Source organism: Coloeus monedula, assembly GCF_965178545.1.
Source record: "Coloeus monedula genome assembly, chromosome: 1".
Lineage (NCBI taxonomy): Eukaryota > Metazoa > Chordata > Aves > Passeriformes > Corvidae > Coloeus > Coloeus monedula.
In genome coordinates, this window is record NC_138781.1 from 46,902,820 (window position 1) to 46,920,924 (window position 18,105).

An 18,105-nucleotide genomic window follows, 5' to 3' on the forward strand; every position below is an offset into this window, starting at 1 on the left:
AAAATACAGTTTTTTAGGTTTTCTTACAGTCACAGTAAATAACTGTAAGTAAGCCCTCAGCTCATAACCTTGGCTTAAAAACACAGGCAAGAAGACAGAGTCAATACTGCTGACAGAAGCTGCGCACACTTACCGGGGGGTTTGCAGGAGCAGCTGCAGAAGCAAAAGAAAATTCCTCTTGCTTGAGAAACACTAATATAGCAGCACAGGGTGCAGTTGAGGGCGTTTCCAAATACAGCCTGACTAATCCCCGTGCAAAACCCAGGGTCCTGTGACGCACGTCAGCAATGCACAGCAGTTTGTTATGCTCAGCAGTACAGCCTGATGGGCTTACAGATGATCAGCTGGTTCACCAACAACAAAACCTTTGACCTTCACTGAATGAACAGCTTTCATGGATGCAGCAGGCAAATTAGGGCTGTTCTAACAGAGGAAGGCACTTGTTTTTAAAAGCAGAAGTTTACTACTTCGTTACTTTTTAGCCCTTTTACAAAATCTTTCCAAGTATTTTAGGATTTCCTGTTGCATAGTGCCACAAATTTCTTACAGCTTCATTAATTTCTTACAGTCTCATTAATGTTTACTACATAGCACGCATTTATTCATGTAGAAGGAGCAAATGAATTAATTAACCTTTGTTTTGGCTGCAATTATCTGTGTGATACTGAAACAGGAAATCAAGGAGCCTTGTTTGTCAGGATACTTGGGAGATGAGGCAACTCCACATGCTTTCAGAAGTTCATCATTAGGCATGCTGCCTGATCAAAGACCATAACTAGGTGACACAGAAGGTGTATTAAAAACAAATATTTTTTAGAGTGAGGGGGTGAAGGAACTATTGCCTAATCGTGTTTTACACTTTGAAGTTTTATAAATGCTTGTAAGTGTCATGTGAAAGTGACTATTGCTATAGCAGCAGTGCAAGCTTCTCTATATTACCCTGTAACTCATGCTCAACCTCAGGTTTATGATCGCCCTTTCAGGATGCCAGGACTAACCACCAACATCAGGCCAATTCATACATGGCCACCAACGTGACAAGTGCAATCGTCAGAGCCGAAGCAAGGGCAGGTTACAAGTGTAGCATGTACAAAACCTTTAATGCTATAAAAATCCCACACAATAGCATGACTCTAGAAATTCACCTTCTAAGGAGGGTGTGCATTCTACATTAAAAAAAAAAACCCCTCAGACTTTCTGAATGGTACAGTAGATCCATATGTTTTGTGTCCACATTCCAACCATAGGCCACTATGTAGTTTATCAGGATTCCTCAGTGTATCTGACCTACATGTGCACTTTCATTTTGTTTTCAGAGGTGTTCTCTGTTTTGAGCCAACAAAACAACTAGTGAGTATTTCAGCTAACACAAAACATGCAACTTTAATCAACACTTATCCTCTTAGAATTGACCAAGAACCCCCCAAATGTACATGTTAAGGTCTGCTGTATCCTGAAGCAGCAAAAGAGTTTGAAGGATATGTTCAAAATATAACATAATCCCTGCAAAGACTGTATACAGTAAATTGAACTTACCTGGCATTGGTATCGCCAGGATTCATAGCTACCAGTAAACTACGTGTTATAGCATTTGTATGCTGTTGTAATAGGTAACATTCAGGGAATGTTACCTTTTATAGTATTTTAATATAGTCAGCATGCTTTTCATTAATATTTTTATAATAATATTTGGGAAACATATATATAGTGCAGTGTCTTGAATAAATATGAATTATTTGCACAACAAAAAGCTGCAGCTTGTGTCACTGTTAGATTTCCAATTAAAAAAAAATCTTATGAACAATGAAATAAAATATGCATGCTTGATGAATCATGTAGTTTGGGTAAGACATCACTTGATATATTCAGTTTGCAAAGTACCTGCCTTTGAGCTTTTATGTATTTCAAAGGTGACAATGGTACTGATATATAAATGAGACTTGTGAACCTCGTAGATGAGGCTGGGAGTTGGTGGGTCAGCGAGCTGGCCTGTTGCTATTCTGGTACTTCTCAGCTGTGATTCAGTGAGAAAATTAATTCCAGTGCTGTCAAGAATCTAAAGAAAGTTATCGTCTCTTTAAGAAAGTTGGGGAAACAAAAATGAAGTGGTTTTTTTTAAATTTTTTTTTTTTTTTTTTTTTTTTTTTTTTTTTTAGATTAAAAAAGAGTTACAGAAATTAAGTCCAACTCTTATGGACTGTTTTTTGGTATACCAGACTAATTGGAAAGCATTCTACATGAATGATTACAGTTTTAGTGAAAGCCCTAGAAAATGTCGTGAGCAAAACTTCTGTAAACATTAATACAGCCAACACCTAATTCTTAGAAAAACACCTACTCTATCTTTATCAACAGTGTACTTTCACTTTAATGAAAATGCCATATATGAAACTTCGTGTCTACAAAACAAGACTGTCTTTGCAACTCCAAGAAATCTTTGTGTACAACACTTTATCTACAACAGCTCCTACTAACCACATTTTGTTACTGCTGATTTGAGTCTGCTGAGCATTTTGTTTACAGTATTTAATGCCTGGCAAAAGAGGAATTAAAATTAACACTTATTTTTTAAAGAGAGATAAATAAACTCCAGCATGACATTTGTACTCTCGAAATGTGGAAGGTCATTCAAATATATTTTAAGAGCCATGAACTGAAGAGGTGTAGTTATTTCAACAGATAGGTTCTATTTTAACCTTTTCTCTTTGGCTGAGGGCCATATCTTGACTACAGAATATTCTACGCAGAAAAAGAGAGAGAGGAAAAATGAACAACATGAAAACACTAGATGATTTATCACTTATATAAGACTGGGAAAAGGTTCAACTTTATATACTTGTGTGTTAGGTGAACTTGGTTTGTAGAGGATGCTCTTGAATATGAAGCACTGCAAGTTTCAGTCTAAAGCAAAGAAAAACTGGTTCTACCAGTCCTTACACACCCCTGACCTAAGTTGCATCCATTTGTGGAAAGACATTAACACAGCACAGGTAAATTGCCTAAGCAAGTAAGCTGAACCTTTTTTTAAAATAATAAATTGAATACTTCAACTAAACTGACATAAACTTTTCAAGATTGAGAAAGAGGTCATAGCTCATTAGAGTATTTCCTACAAAATTTAGAGGTGATTGAATCCTGTCTTCAGTGTAAACATTAGCTAGTGTCTTTTTATGAGCTTACTAAATTTTATTCCTGTTTAGTGACCCTACCACAACCGAACAACTTTTGAATATATCCCCATATATTTAGTACGTTACTCAACTTTACTTGAGCAATACCTTGCTTTATTGTAGGGATCAATTTTAAACATTAAAGAACTGTATTTGTTGTCTAATTTTGCTTTTGTAATAAGTTTACTTAGTACATATTTTCCAAAGCAGCCTACTTGATATAACCTCATGAGACACGGAAAGGTATCTGAACCTTGGTACTCAAGTACCAAGACCAAGCAGAAGAAAGGAATCAATACAACCCAGCTGTATTCAAACATGATTATTATTCATGCCCTAGTGAACTGAATTAATGAGCAGCATAATGGTTCCAGGAATAGCTGGATATAGAATATCTGTGACAACTACAAGGAAAGTAAGATCAATGGTCAGTTTGATGAAGCTGAGGTACATAAAGGTTTAGAAGTTTGCCTTGCAGGAATTTTGGATACCACTTATCTCTGCAGTGCAGGTTTAATGTAAAAATCTACGCTAGCCATATTTACAGTTGGTATGATGCAATACAGAACTATGATTTGTATATGAAAGTGTGTGTCTATCATAGAGATGACTTGTGAGGAGTGTAAGCATTCTAAAAAGAAAGAATTTGAACAGCATGTTATGGAAAAGTTCTAAGAACATATTAAAGACTGAATCCATTAAACTTTAGTAAATCCAGAGAAGAGACATGCTAAGAAGGTGAGGGTATTAACCTGAATGGTATCACAGGATATATTTAACAACTTTTTTAATAGAGATTTTCTGGATGTGATCAGAGATCCATCTTTCTTTACAGTTCATGAGAAAACCGGTGATCATCTAACAGTCTGACCATTCATGGCTGTATTGAACACAAACTTATTAGTGTCAACACACACACTAAAACAACTCCTTAAGCATTTATTCTTCTTGTGTTTAATACATCTCTCTGATGAGAGAATAAAAGATACTGCAGCATCGTTATCCCTTCTGCAGCTTCCTCTTGTGCTTAAAAAATCACTCTAAAGAGATTTCTACTGGTGATAAATCAACAGACATTTTGAATCTTCCAAGAATATGAAGAACTAATAGTAAATAGGGTCTGACAATTACTAGTTCAGGCAAGAATTTACTCTGAGAGAACACAGGAGATACAAAACATACAGTTCTGTACGTTCTGGGATGAATGAATACAGCTCAGGATAGGCATCTTCTTTCTCTGATTGTATGTTAGGGGAATCACTTCATCTCTGTGCTGAGTTCCCCTTCCTTCACTGTGGAGAGAATTAACCTTTGTAACTGGCAGGCTAAAAAACCAGTTATCTATTGTTTAGTTATCATTGATTATCTGGAAATGATCAAGAGATCTTCAGTCAGTTCTAGTGAGTATCTTGGAAACACCACACCTATCTAGCCAAATTCAGTATGATGGGGTTTTTTATCTTCATTGTTTCTCTTCTGCCCTTGGGGGAAAAAAAAAAAGAAAATAAAAGAAGTCTACATGTAAGCAAGTTCAGATCAATAAAATTTATCATATTACACTTAAATTTAAAAAATAGCTTCTAAAGCATCAGGATTGAAAGAAGAAATCAAGATTGTGACACTCTTTCATTGCTGGGCAGAAGAAAAATTGAGGCTTTTTTCTTGGCCTTCATACGTACATTTCACTGATGCCTATTCTTACCAGTGCTTTCTCGATAAAATCTTTGTAAATCCATTATGAACTTGCAGCTTAAATACCAAAACCAGTTTTAGTTTCTGTACCTTACAGGGAATAGACTAGAACTGGAAAAGGTCCTGAGAAGGGCAGTATGAATGAGCCATGAGAAAAGATTCACACGATGAACAACTGAATATCAATAGAATTCCTTAAACTGGAAATTACAGGGTGGCTTAGAAAAGGTTAATAGGGAAAGATTGTTCACTTCTCTTCCAGTGTCAGAGGTAGAGGTCATCAACTAAAATTAAGAGGAGGTAGACTCAAAACAAATCAAAGGAATTAGCTACAAGTCACACAATTAGGTGAAGTAGTAAAATGTGGAATTCCTTTTTGGTGACACTGTGAATTTACACAGCCTTAAAATAGTACTGGGTAATAACATGAAAAAAAGCTCATCTTAAATTACAGACACTGTCTCTGAAATACAAGCTGCTGCAGGCAGAGAAATCATTCTAGGAAAAACATTCACGACAACTCACCCTTTGCTATGCTGTTTTGGGCCTCTGCTATAGAGCGCTGCAAGACAGATGATTCTATCTGTAACAGGTAAGACTTTTCATGGAAGGCAAGTCAACACTCCCTGTTTGTAACATGTGATCACAGGGAGAATCATTTGCTTTTCATGACAGTGTTTCAGTTTAATCACAAGTATCTTAGTTTTAACTCCATCCTACCTTTTTCTTGCCAGTTCTTCTGAGAACACAGATACAGAAAAATCATTTTTGACAAATAAGAATTTTTAAATTTGAGTGGTACTCATTTTCCTTTAATACTGCTACGGACTGTGTTGGAGCCTGCCTATCTGAAAGATCCATTTCCCTCTCATATTATACAGAATCTAACGCTTTCTTAGAGAATGTTTACAAGTGAGGCTGCTGATACAAATAATCTTTCTTCAAAATACCTAGGCAAACAGTGTAGAATTCTAAGAACTGGCAGTATGTAAATATACTGTGGTATATTTACAAATTCTTAATTAGCTATCAGGTATGCAAAAACTCACCTTGCATAATAGGGTACTTTTGATGAGCTATACTATTTTCTCCCCAAAGTGTACATTTACATGTATTCTTTTTATAATTAAATATCCTGTATATATCTACATGCATATGCATTGAAAGAATTTAAATGCTTGTTTCCCTAGAAGCTTCCCGTGTAACACTATCTAGAATGGAATTTGCATTAAGGCCAAGGTTGGACCGAAGCAGTTGCTGCTAATTCTCTTCTCTTATCTGCTTCTAAGAAAAAAAAAAATCTGCTTAGATTTTTTTTTCACTAAGCCTAAGAATGTTGTATCTAGATCAAATAAACTCTGACCCTTGAATAGTGGAGTTGTGGGACTCAGTTTGAAAGCAAAGTCAGCAGGACAAAGTTTAATCTACAATACACCAGACACTACAATTCTGATGTGAGAATGTAGTGCTAATATAATATTCCAATTAAATTACACATTGAGACTAATGACGTTTTTAACTGTTAGGTCCTCTTTGACTACAAACCCTTTTTTAAAGTTCTTGAAAAAAAAAATCCATTACATTTAAAGATGAAATACAGCTACCAAACACTCCTCTTAAAGGTAACAGGCAGACGCGTCATGATTTGAGGTGTGAAGGATTGTTTTGACTCCACGTCTCATCGCTTTATGAGTGTTTCTCACTGCTGGATCCATTCAAAGATGCACTTAGGTGCTCCTTATTTCTCGTATTTCTGTGTACTTTCCTTCTGGAACTATTCAAAACCACCTGGTTTAATAATACTGCCACTACTATTCTTTGCACTCTACTATTGCTAAAGTACCAATATTGCTACTGTTTTGTGCTAATTCCTACCCTTCAGTTTCACGTACAATTTTTGCATGGGAACATGCAAACTGAGGCTTAACCATCAGTGATACTTGTTGCAAAGGCAAATGCAGCTGATAATAGTAAGTGTTGCATTAATAGCTGCTGAGTGAAAAAAATTACATTTTTAGTCTGATAACTAGTAAGTTTCTGACAAAGAGGGAAAGCTTTAAGGGAATAAGGTTAATGGAACATTTCAGTGGTATTCATTCTGTCAGATTAAGGTGGAGCAAAACAACTCCTAGGTAAAAAAAAACTAAACCACAAATACATTCGGATTATTTCAGTGATCCAATTTGCAGAGCAGACAAACATCTTTATATAACGATGCAGGAAGGAAATTACAGTTAACGAGTGGGAAACAAGTAAGAACAAGTACATTTGAACAGGAATTTTCTTGGTGGCAAACACAGCTTAGGAAGTCTGAAAGTCTGTATTCAGACACTTAATGAATCTTCAGTGTCCAAGTCTGGGCTTTGCCCAGCCCTTTAAAAATAAAATAAAGCAACAAATTAAATAAATAAGTATTTTTAAAAAAGATTGATAGATATGAAAGTAGAAGCCACATTTCATTCTAGCAATAGGTATTATTTCTATAACTTAGAGAAATGTTATTTAAAATTATTTTTGTAATTATTTCTGAGGTAAGTCAGTGCAATTATCTATTCTTCTGTGGCATTAGTGAATGAAAATAATATAGTTTCTTCTGGTATTTAAACCAGAAATGGTGTCTTCTTTGACCTGTGTGCTGCAGCCTTAAACATATGTCCACTTGTACTCAAAAATGCCTTTTCTTTTTTTTTTTTTTGGCATTCATATAAAGCACTCTTGATGATTACCCAAATTAAAAAAATTCTGTGGACTTTTAATGAATACTGATTTTTTTTTTCTTGAACAGTCAGAAGCTCCGCACAAATAACTTACCATAGAGTTGACTAACAAAACAGTCACAGATTCCAACTTAATGGCACACTGCCAGTCAAGCTGCTGCATGATAGACATTGAACTAAAAATTTGCCTACTGCAATCGTAAATTTTCTGATGTTTTTCAGCAGCTGATCCCTGGTGATTGATGACTTTTGGATGGGAGAAAGAGAGTGACATCCAGCAGCTGGTCAAGAGCTGTATGAAGACTGTGCCCCAGGAAGAAGCAGTTGCTGCAGATCAACTGCTGCTGCACAGTACCGTGACTGCAAGAAGGCTGGTTAGACTTCATGCCCTAACTTTTATTTTATACACCCTCCACGACAATATAAACGACTCTCTTGCCCAGTCTTATCTGGCCTTCTGTTCCTGCACAGCGGTTAGGAAAGGAAGCCAGGAAGAATAGTTGTGGGGTATTCCTGCATCTCAGTTGTGCTTAGCTTAATTTCAGCGCTGAGCATCTGGCAGGCAGCACAGACGTGGCTGCTGCTCTGGGCCCCTGTGCAGCAGGAGCAGTTCAGCTGTACGTGTCTGACCGCAGCGGGGTAGTGGCCGAGAAAAGCCACTCGCTGTGGGCCAAGATTCCTTAAGGGACAGGTTCCTTCCAAAGCAGCGTGCACCGCCCCAGACACGGTTCGCGCCAGCGCCACCTGCTGCTCAGAGCCGTCTGGTGCAGCTCAACCAGCCAAAACTTACACCGTGAAAATTAATTACCCTCGGACAAACGCACCAAAATACAGCAATAAAAGCTAACAGCCTGCTTCTCTTCTCGTGCTTTTCCTTAAGCTCTCTCCAGTAATAACCCTTCGTAGTAGGTGAAGAGTACACTGTTGTTTACTTGCACAAAATACACCTGTGTACACACTCATGGAGGGAAGAATGGAGGCTGATAGCTTGAAGGATATTACTGTAAATTGGAACTAGCCAACACAGAAAAGAATATGTATTTTGCATATATTATGTAATTCATGCAAGTGAAAATAAAAGGTAAAAGGAAGCTGTGGTGGGGGTTTTTTTGTGTGTTTTTTTGTTTGTGTTTTTTTTTCTTTCTTTTTTAAGAAAGAAGTTCAAAAGTTCAGGCATTTTGCAAGTTTCCAGACTTACAAAAATTGTGATGTTTTTACATTTACACGTCCATTGCTATTGAATTCACGGGTAGTATGCTCCTACTTATTAATGCATGGGTCCATACCTTGGGTCTCTTCAATGCTTATATTGATCAATTTACATACTTTTTACAAAAGCTGGTAGTTCTTGTTAAGACTGAACGGTATGATTGGAATGCTATGTGACTTTAATTCATAATATGAACAGATTTGCAATGTGTATTCAGACTAAAAACTAAAAAAACCCTTATTACTGCTTATATTGTTTGACAGTTAAAGGTAACATGTTTAAGACTCGCAGTATTTGCTATTGGTCTTAAAAAGACCAATAAAAAGAGTTTAATAGAACAGATGCCATCATAGCTCAACGGGTAAAAATGAGTTATCACAAACAGGAGAAAAATCACCTAAAAATATAACTTAACACAAACCAAGCATTTATTAAAAGGTAAATATATTCCAGAGCAGAATCAGTAATTGAAAGATTGCTCTTCTGTCTTGGAGAAAGACTTTATACATAAGATAAAAGAAAGCAGCAAACAAGCACTTCTGAGCCTATATTTAAAACCTATATTGTATCCTGATATGTCTACATTGACTACTTGGAGCTCAGTTTTCAGGTATAGATCATCAGAATGTTTTTTATAACTGTTTTAACTTGGGTAAATGAGTTCTAAAGAAACTAATGCAGAATTATAGATTCAATTAATCTTCCCATACCCATCCCTTTTAAGAATGTAGGTTTCAAGACCTACTGAATTAAAAAAAAAAAACCCCAACACAGGCAGAAGCAATTTCAGAAAATTAAAACCTGCTCCCGAAATATATAGCTTCAGTGTAGGATCAGCTGACTATACTAAATGAAGTGGAATATTAGTAGGTACATCATCTGCATAGTAGACGTTTTTGACAGTGAGAGGAGGAAAAATGGAGTTCAGTTGATTTTTATTCTCCTGGGATCCAAATTTCTTAAATTTCCCACTGAATTAGTTTACAGTGAGAATGAAAAACTATTACTAGTATCCAAGTTGCATCAACATGTATTGTCCTTAGGGTTTTTCCTGCCTTGTGAAAACTTGCTTTACAAGCCACATTCTAGATGATTTATATGATGCACAGTGGTTTACATTAGGCAGCCTGATACTATGCATTATCTAGGTGGCATATATTATCATTATCTCTGCAAACAGCCTGTGGGCAAAACAACCTTGTTTTAGTAATTGATGTCTATCACTGTCAATTGATTTTTCTACAGAGGAATACAGTCTAAACAAAAACCAAGGTTTATAGAAATAGTTATATGGCATCTCCAGTACTCATGTCAAATTTAACTTGGTTTTAAAATGTTAACAATATTCTAAAAATTATTCTAATACTCTAGTAATGTAAGGGCTCTCAGTCACATGTTAACAGGTAGCAGTGGTATTAGGTCTCAGCAGTTCTTTCATTTTTCACTACTTAGGTTCATATATCACAGCACCATTCTTTTTGAACAGTATTATTCCCACATGGATCATATCACTGCACAGCTCTCAAGCACATCCAGACAGTGACAATGTCCTGCAGAGGTATCATTAAAGGGAGTCCATTTTCCTTCCATTCCCCTTTTAGTGATTCCAGTTTACTCAGACTCAAACCCTTCTTCAGCTTTGTATAGGCATAAGTACATATAAAGGAGTTGCAAATGCCAACCAATTAGGTTCCTGAATATGTATGCTACACATTACATACTCCTCTGCTTTATACTCCGCTGGGAGGTCAACCTGCCAGAGTAACGTCACAGTTACTATAACAACTAGCTACCAGCAACAAGACAAGAATAAAGAAGTGCTGTGTGATTGCGATTGCTGCCAGTTGTACCTTCATCTGTGGCACAAATGCTCTTATGCCCCATAAAACAAGACTTTACCTGGCAGTCTCACCAGAGACTGCCAGGTAAAAGAAAATAATAATAATTGAAAAAATACATCCCTCCCTCATAAACCCTCTAAAGTCAGACTCACAGAATATGTTTATTTCTTAGGGAAATAGATAAATCAGTTACCTTGCTTCTTATTCACTCCTTATTTCTCTCCAGGTAAACTCTAACACTGCAAAAATTCGTGCATTTCTTTCCTTCTCTAACACAAAAAAAAGTACACTGTCCAGAGAGTTGACAGGTTGAAATGTTTCCTGTAAACTAAGAAACTGCTTTGAAGTTGAGTTTAATTTGTGGTTGCTGAACTTTGATACAAAGTCTCTTTTCCATGTAACTACACATCTTCCTTGAGGGGCAGATTGGAGAAATAGACAAATGTAACTACCCCTTTGCCCAGTTTTCTGGAAAACAAACGTGAGAGAGGAAGTCGCAGTTTAAGGTATTTTGCTATTCTGTTTTCAAACAGCTCTATTATGTTTCTTATCCTAATAAAAAAAATACCATAAAAAACTCCAAAACCGAAGAGTGAGGAACAAACTGCTAAAAAAACCCCCAAGATTTCAACAAGTTTGTTTATTAAACAGACAACAAAAAATACTGTTACTCCTCTAAGAAGTTTTTCTTATGTTAACTATTTTAATTAACATGGGCGACTGCTTACAAGTGAGTGTTTTGAAAGACTTAGGCAATGTTTTTCGCTCTACTTTGTGAACACCTGTTTTCTGCTGAGCTCATAAAAGGTTGAAGTCTATTGGCAATACAACTATTTGCTGTACAGGAATCCACAACTTAATTGCAAACTTGTCTCTGGCCTGAAAAATCCAAAAGACTGAATGTTACTATAATATTTGATCTCTTCCTAAAATAGACGGGAAACATTTTCTAAAAAGTTACTCTGAGAATCTATGAATTATTAACCATCCTTTAAATTAAACTTAGCAACCTTGTGGCTAACTTTTGCTTTCACCTGACTGTAGAAACACACAGTTTCACGGAATTGGCAACGTGGCTGTGAAATGTAATAACAGAAGGCTTTGGGAGATGGTTGTTTCTTGCCACACAGAGTGAAGCTTCATGTGACCATTACTATTAATGCCTCTGCTACTTCAGAAGTGGAGCTGAAGTAACTCTGTCTACATTCACAAGTGCCTAAGGGAAACTCCCTGTTCGCAAACTACACATGGTCGATGAAGACACAATATTAACACTTCAATTACAAATTTAAACCTTTTCTATCAAATAAGATGGAGTAATTTTAAGGTGTCTTCATTAAGCTTAAATTTGTGTACCAGGATAACCGGTGTGCTAAGGAATTCATCTTCTGAAATGTGAGCTAGATATTTAAGAATTACTTGATTTCATTATTCAACAAGGAAAGAGGGTTACCCTTTCCCACAATGCCTGAGAATCCTTTCCACTTTTCTTCACATTAAACATTCTTGGCATCATAATCCTTGATATTAACTTGTGTTATAGATGTTCCATTTGATTTGTAAAAGTCCCAGTCTTTTTAGCACTCAAAGACAGTTGTATTTTTTTTTTCACTTACACTTGGGTTTTATATTCATCTAATCTTATTTTGACAAAGAAAAAAAACCTGCTGTAGCTAATTATAATAAAAGAATATTTCATTCACATAACTAAGGTGTAAATAGGCCTGCTCCCTACTACTTTTGATAAAAGTTATACATGAAGGTAATTCTGAGTCTAATGTGGATATAAAACTAAAGTGTAATGTTCCCCAAAGAAAATTTGAAGCAAAAAAATCTGCTGAAATACAAAAACGATCCCATAATTTTAATTTAACACAGAAGACCAGCCTGGCATTGGAAAAAATACATTTCAATAAAGCAGTGTTGTTCCTCACCACCATCCTAACTTACACTAAGTTACAGACTGGAAAACAGCATCTTCTCCCCCACAGCTCAAAGAAAGGTCTCTCTTGTCATAAAACAAAACTGATACAGTGTCTTGTAAATGACAAACATTGAATCAAATCTACATTGGTGGATAAAACTACTTCAGAAAGTTCTTCAGAATGCAGCATATTCAAGTAAAACGCATGTACACATTTTTGCCCATACTTGACAAACTCAACTCCTTGGTATGAAGTTTAGATAACTATTTCACTTATTTCAAAGAAATTGCAGAGCCTGAATAGATGTGTCCACTGAAAATACTACTTAAGAAAGAAGACTTGCATCGTTAGAACTAAGAAACTAGCTGAGGAAGCAGCCAACCTGAATATCAGCTGAAATGCTCGCTCTCTGAGTATGAACGTGTTGCATCCAACTGATAAAATGTTTCTGCATGAGAAATTGGACATGCTTTCAACAAGCTTATTTTTTCCCTTGCAATTTAAAGCTGAGAAAAGCTCTAACCATAAAAGTGGAATTTTGGAAATATCTACTTAGGATCATAGGTTTGTGTCCAAGAACATAGCTCTGAAAATGTCATTTGAAGTATGTTCTTAAGAAAATCACTTACCAGAAATCAATTTAGCATTGATGTAATGATTTTTTTCCTTATCAAAGGCAAAATCTTGGCAAAATTCAAGTCTTCCCAGCCAAAACACCTCTTAAACATTGTACGAAAGTTAATATAAATACCTTTTAGCAATTTTTAGGTACTTTCTGAACTACAGCTCAAATCAGGTATTATGAGCAGGAGTTAGTGAAACTATTGGATTTGCCTTTCGAGCACTCATATCATCAAGCTTTTAGATGCTGTTCTTTTATTGTCCACATAACTCACAAGTAAGTTCTGGTATTATAGTACTAGAATTAAAAAAATAAAATAAAATTTATAGTTAACCAGTGTTATGCCACCGTAAGTTTTCAAATGAGTTTTGTAAAATCCTACTATAGAGTCCAAAGCCCTTTCACAGAAATAGATCTAAAACCTCTCTAAAGCAGCAATCCAAACTTTCTGCTCTCCCACAAGCTGTTGGAAGTGGACTTGGAGAAACTAAAAAGCAAGGCACCCCCCTCCAAATTGTCAGATGACATGACTGATGACTAGAAAATTTTTTTCAACAGTAAGTGATGCCTATGATTAGCAAAAACCCACAGTAGAATTCTTTAGACCCACTTTATCACAAACTGCACGGCATGAATTCCACTGGCAAGCATGGCAATGCGTGGCCAAGTGAGTACTCAGGCAGCTCACAATTAACATACAAAATCCTAGCTCTTACTGAAATCTGCTTCCACGTGTAATTAGAAAAATTCATCAGACCTTTCAGTAAAATTCATCAGGGGAGATCACAAAATAGCCATTAGCTAACATCAAGTGCCTCGACTATTTCAGTTCAGTTCTTCGGTACGGTGGTGTCCAAATCACAAAATTTGAAGGACTTCCACATAATCAGCACGTTGCCCAAACTAAGACCTTTTACGATCCAGTTATTTATAAGCAGATATTTAAACGATTTCCTAAATAACAAGTTTAACAAGGGCAGCAAGAGAGAGCGAGCTCCATCTTCCTTTTATAGTAACTGCGAACAGACTGTGCTTCCCAGTTTCAACAGATGGTTGAACACGTGCGTGTGCATGTCCATTTTTCTTTTAAACAAATTACAAGCAGGCTTGTAAATTACCACCAACACCCACGGGTACGTATGTATCCTACGGGTAGATACGTATCCCACAGGTACATATGGGCCGGACAGGACGGAGCAGGACGGCGCAGACCCTTTCCACACGCACCCTTTCCGTGCCAGTGGGTCACGCTGAGGTGGAACAGCTGCTCCTGCCTCCAGCTCCTGTCCGTACAGAAATCCCAAACTGAGCCCAAGGTCCCCCTTCTACTCCTCCAGACATCCCCCCGGGATATGCGCCTGGCTCCGCGGGGACGGCCGTGGGGAGCCGCCGGCCGCAGGAGAAGACGGACAAGAAGGGCGTGCGTCCGGGGGCCGAGGGGCTCTCGGCCTCTTACCACGTACCATCTCGATGATCTTGGTCTTCTTACCCGTCTTCTTCTTCATGGTGAAGATGTACTGCGCCAGCACCACCCCGCCCACCAGCGCGCACACGCTGGCGCTCGCCACCGCTCCCATCTTGGCCACGGCGGTCCTGTCCATGGTAGTAGTTCCCGGGGCGCCGGGAGCCGCTGCGGGGAAGCGCGGCTGCGCCCTCAGTGTGGGTGAGGGAACCGGACCCCGGCGGGTCGCCACTGACCGACCGCCGGTAGGCAACGACCGCCGCCGCACGAGCCCCGCCGTCCCGGCCCCTCGCCGGCCGTACCACACCACAGGGAAAAGGGGGAGGAAAAGGGTGGACGGGAGGGTGGAGTTGGGCGCCTTGAGAGCAAGAGGTTTCTGTGAGGGGCTTTGAAGAAGAAGAAGCACTTGTGTCTGCGTGTTTAGGGTTGTGGGGTTCTTTTCCTCCCCTCAGAAAATACAAAAAGAATGCTTCTCTGCTTTGCCCTTCCCCTCCGTACAGGACGAAATGAAAGAGCCCAACGGCCCATGGCGCCGCTTCCCAAACTACATTTCCCAAGCTCCGTGCTGGGCGGGGCGCGGGGGGGTATGAGATTGGTGCCGGCGGCGGGGAGAGGAGGATGTTGGAGATGGCGGCGGCGGTGGGAATGCGCGTGTAGCCCTGCACTCTGTGCCTCGCCTCGGGCCGCGCCTGAGTGAGGAGCTCCTGTGAGGAAGCGGGGCTGCTGCTCCGGGGCGGCTCGGGACTGCACCGTGCCAGGGAGCTGTCGCCTCCCGCCCAAGTAAGCCCCCGCCGGGCTCCTTCTCCCGCTCCACGGGGGTGTGTGTCTGTCTGTGTGTCTGTCTGTCTGTCTGTCTGTCCGTCCGTCTGTCCGTTCGTCCGTCCGTGTCCCTATCCGTGGCTCTGTGTAGGCGCTGTGGGTGCTGCTCAGGGACTCTGAGAGGGCAGGAAGGAGTGAGGGGGTGTGTGTGGAGGGTTGTGCCAGCCCGCACTCGGTGGCGGCAGGTTGCCTAGCGGGCATAGCGACGGGAAAAAGGTGGAAGATAAGTGGTTTTGTTTGCCGGACTTGGTTTCCTTTAAAGAGGAAAGGCCCGGGCTTGCAGGCTGCGTTTGTTCCCAATCTCGTCTTTTTCCCTTCTTCCCGCTGGAGCTGCCGGTGCCTGGCAGCCCCATGCCTCCTGTGCGAGCTGTGGGATCGAGTGTGTCCGGTATAGGTATGGAGCTGTGAGTTTTGAACTAGGATAATGTTATTGTCAAGCCGCCTGCAAAGGGATTAGTCTCCTCCTCGCTCCTTCCCTCCTCCCTTCTTAAAATAACATCAGGTAGGGAGCAGAAAAGCTGATTTGTGCCCTGTATGACCGAGTTCTTTAGTCGTGTCACTGGGGCATCTTCAAGGCGATTACGTGGTGGAGGTTTTGATGTCGTCTGTTTATGTCTCCATTTACTTGTCTAAAAAGAATTTCTCTTGCAGAAGACTTGCATCAGAACTTTTTTTTTTTTTCCCTGGTACTCGGTAAGAGAGAAGAGACCTCAGTTCTGTGACTTTGAAAACTTTTTATTACTTAGTGCTTGTAACAGAAGGCATTTAACAGTTCTTAAAAGTCTGTTATTTTGTTGCATTTCTTCATATAACTAGCAGTGTCTATCACAAATAATTTAACTAATGACATTAAGATTTCTGAGATTGTTTTCTGAACTATATAATCAGAAACTCAAGACACCTGGAATTAGCATCTATTTAGCTCACACTAGTGCAGTATGAAACCAAGAGGTGTAATATACTTAAGGAAAGCTGTTGCTGACAAAGAAAAAGTTTTTTGTGTAAACAGTTGCATGTATTAGTATAAGCTTTAACAGTAGTTTGTTTCCTTTTCAGTAAAGAAGAATGTCCTTGTTTAAAGCTAGAGACTGGTGGTCCACCATACTTGGAGAAAAGGAAGAATTTGACCAAGGCTGTCTATGTGTTGCTGATGTTGATAATAGTGGCAGTGGACAAGGTAAATTCAGACTTGAAATTGCTGGCTTTTAAGCCACACTGCTGTAAGTTTGCTTTGACCTATGCATGCTGAAAGCTTGTTAGCCAGGCTAGTTGGCTGGTTAGTTTTAGGTCTGCTATCTTTAATATGTCCTTGTAGGCTTAAGAAGACAAATTCAGTGCTCTCTGTCTTTTTATATTTGTATGTTGCTCAACATGTTAATTCTTGCTTGTGTTCTCTAGTAACTTTTCTTATGTCTTATTCCCTCAATGGTAGATATCTTTAAAATAAATAATTTTCAGTTAGTCATGGGAGCAAACACATTGTGACTTATAATAACCTAAGGGGAGAAAAAAAGGGACGGTGAGAGCTAAAAAGTTAAGAATTTAGAAAAACAAATGAACAGCCCTTTTGGTCTGCAAAATAAGTGACGATTGAAATAAGTGACTCTGCTTGAGTAAACCCTGCTTTTCTGTGTAGTCATTAATAATGTGAAATGATCTTTGCTGTCAGGGAGAGTTTTTGTGTGTGTATTTTTTAAAAATTAATAAATTATTGGGATCTTTATGATATCATGCTCACCTTGGAACTTTGTTTTTGCCCAGTAGAGGTACTTGAGTTTGATTTCATTCCTGCCATACTCTTCGAAAATTATTTTAATGTAAGACTCTCCCTTTTCAGGACAATTTGAATAAAGTTGAGCTTTACTGATTTGGTGTACAGCCTTTTTCAGTAGTAATTCATTAGAGTCATTTAGATTGGAAAAGACCTTTAAGATGATTGAGTCCGACAGCTAACGCTCTCACTACTAAACCATGTCCTTGAGCACCACGTCTACACGTCTTTTAAATACCACCAGGGATGGTGATTCAAACAGTTCCCATGGCAGTCTCTTCCAATGCTTCACAATCCTTTTGGTGAAATTTTTCCTAGTATCCCATCTAGGTTTTACATCCCCTGGTGCACGTCTAAGCCCTTTGCTGGCTTTGTTGCCCTTCTCTGGCTGTGCTCCACCACCTCCATGACTTTCTTGTAGCGAGGGGCCCCAAACTGAATACAGTATTTGAGGTGCAATCTCACCAGTGCTGAATACAGGGGGGCAGTACTTCTCTGGCCACACACATTCTGATACAGGCCAGGATGCCATTGGCCTTCTTGGCTGCCTGGGCACATGCTGGCTCATTTTCCAGCTGCTGTCGGCCGTCACTGCAGGTACTGTTCTGTTGGGCAGCTTTCCTGCAACTGTTCCCCAAGCCTGTTGTGTTGCATGGGGTTGTTGTGACTGAAGTGAATGATCTGGCACTTGGCCTTGTTGGACCTCGTATGATTGGCCTTGACCCATTGCTCCAGCCTGTCCAGATCCTGCTACAGAGCCATCCTACCCTCTAGCAGATCAACCATCCCACTCAACTTCGTGTCGTCAGCAAACTTACTGAGGGTGCACTGGATCCCCTCATCCAGGTCATTGATAAAGACAGTAAACAGGACTGG

At 39.1% G+C, this 18,105-nt stretch overlaps 2 protein-coding genes across 5 annotated transcripts in view; one reads left to right on the top strand and one right to left on the bottom strand.

Annotated features, from left to right (window-relative positions):
- The window catches only part of NT5C3A (5'-nucleotidase, cytosolic IIIA), a 26,523-nt gene extending 11,611 nt beyond the window's left edge, over nucleotides 1-14,912 (bottom strand). Inside the window, exon 1 of one of the 4 annotated variants that reach the window (XM_082281188.1) lies at nucleotides 14,667-14,912. In XM_082281188.1, coding sequence (XP_082137314.1) covers nucleotides 14,667-14,778 — 112 coding nt within the window. In that variant the 5' untranslated portion in view covers nucleotides 14,779-14,912. Of the gene's footprint in view, nucleotides 1-133; nucleotides 153-14,640 lie in introns of those variants that run through there. The other 3 variants (XM_082281189.1, XM_082281190.1, XM_082281191.1) reach the window with 3 other exon arrangements.
- A 431-nt stretch (nucleotides 14,913-15,343) lies between these two features.
- BBS9 (Bardet-Biedl syndrome 9) overlaps nucleotides 15,344-18,105 on the top strand; it is a 286,626-nt gene continuing 283,864 nt past the window's right edge. Inside the window, exons 1-2 of the mRNA XM_082287559.1 lie at nucleotides 15,344-15,419; nucleotides 16,515-16,635. Of these exons, the coding sequence (XP_082143685.1) occupies nucleotides 16,524-16,635 (112 nt within the window). The 5' untranslated portion in view covers nucleotides 15,344-15,419; nucleotides 16,515-16,523. The remainder of the gene's footprint in view (nucleotides 15,420-16,514; nucleotides 16,636-18,105) is intronic.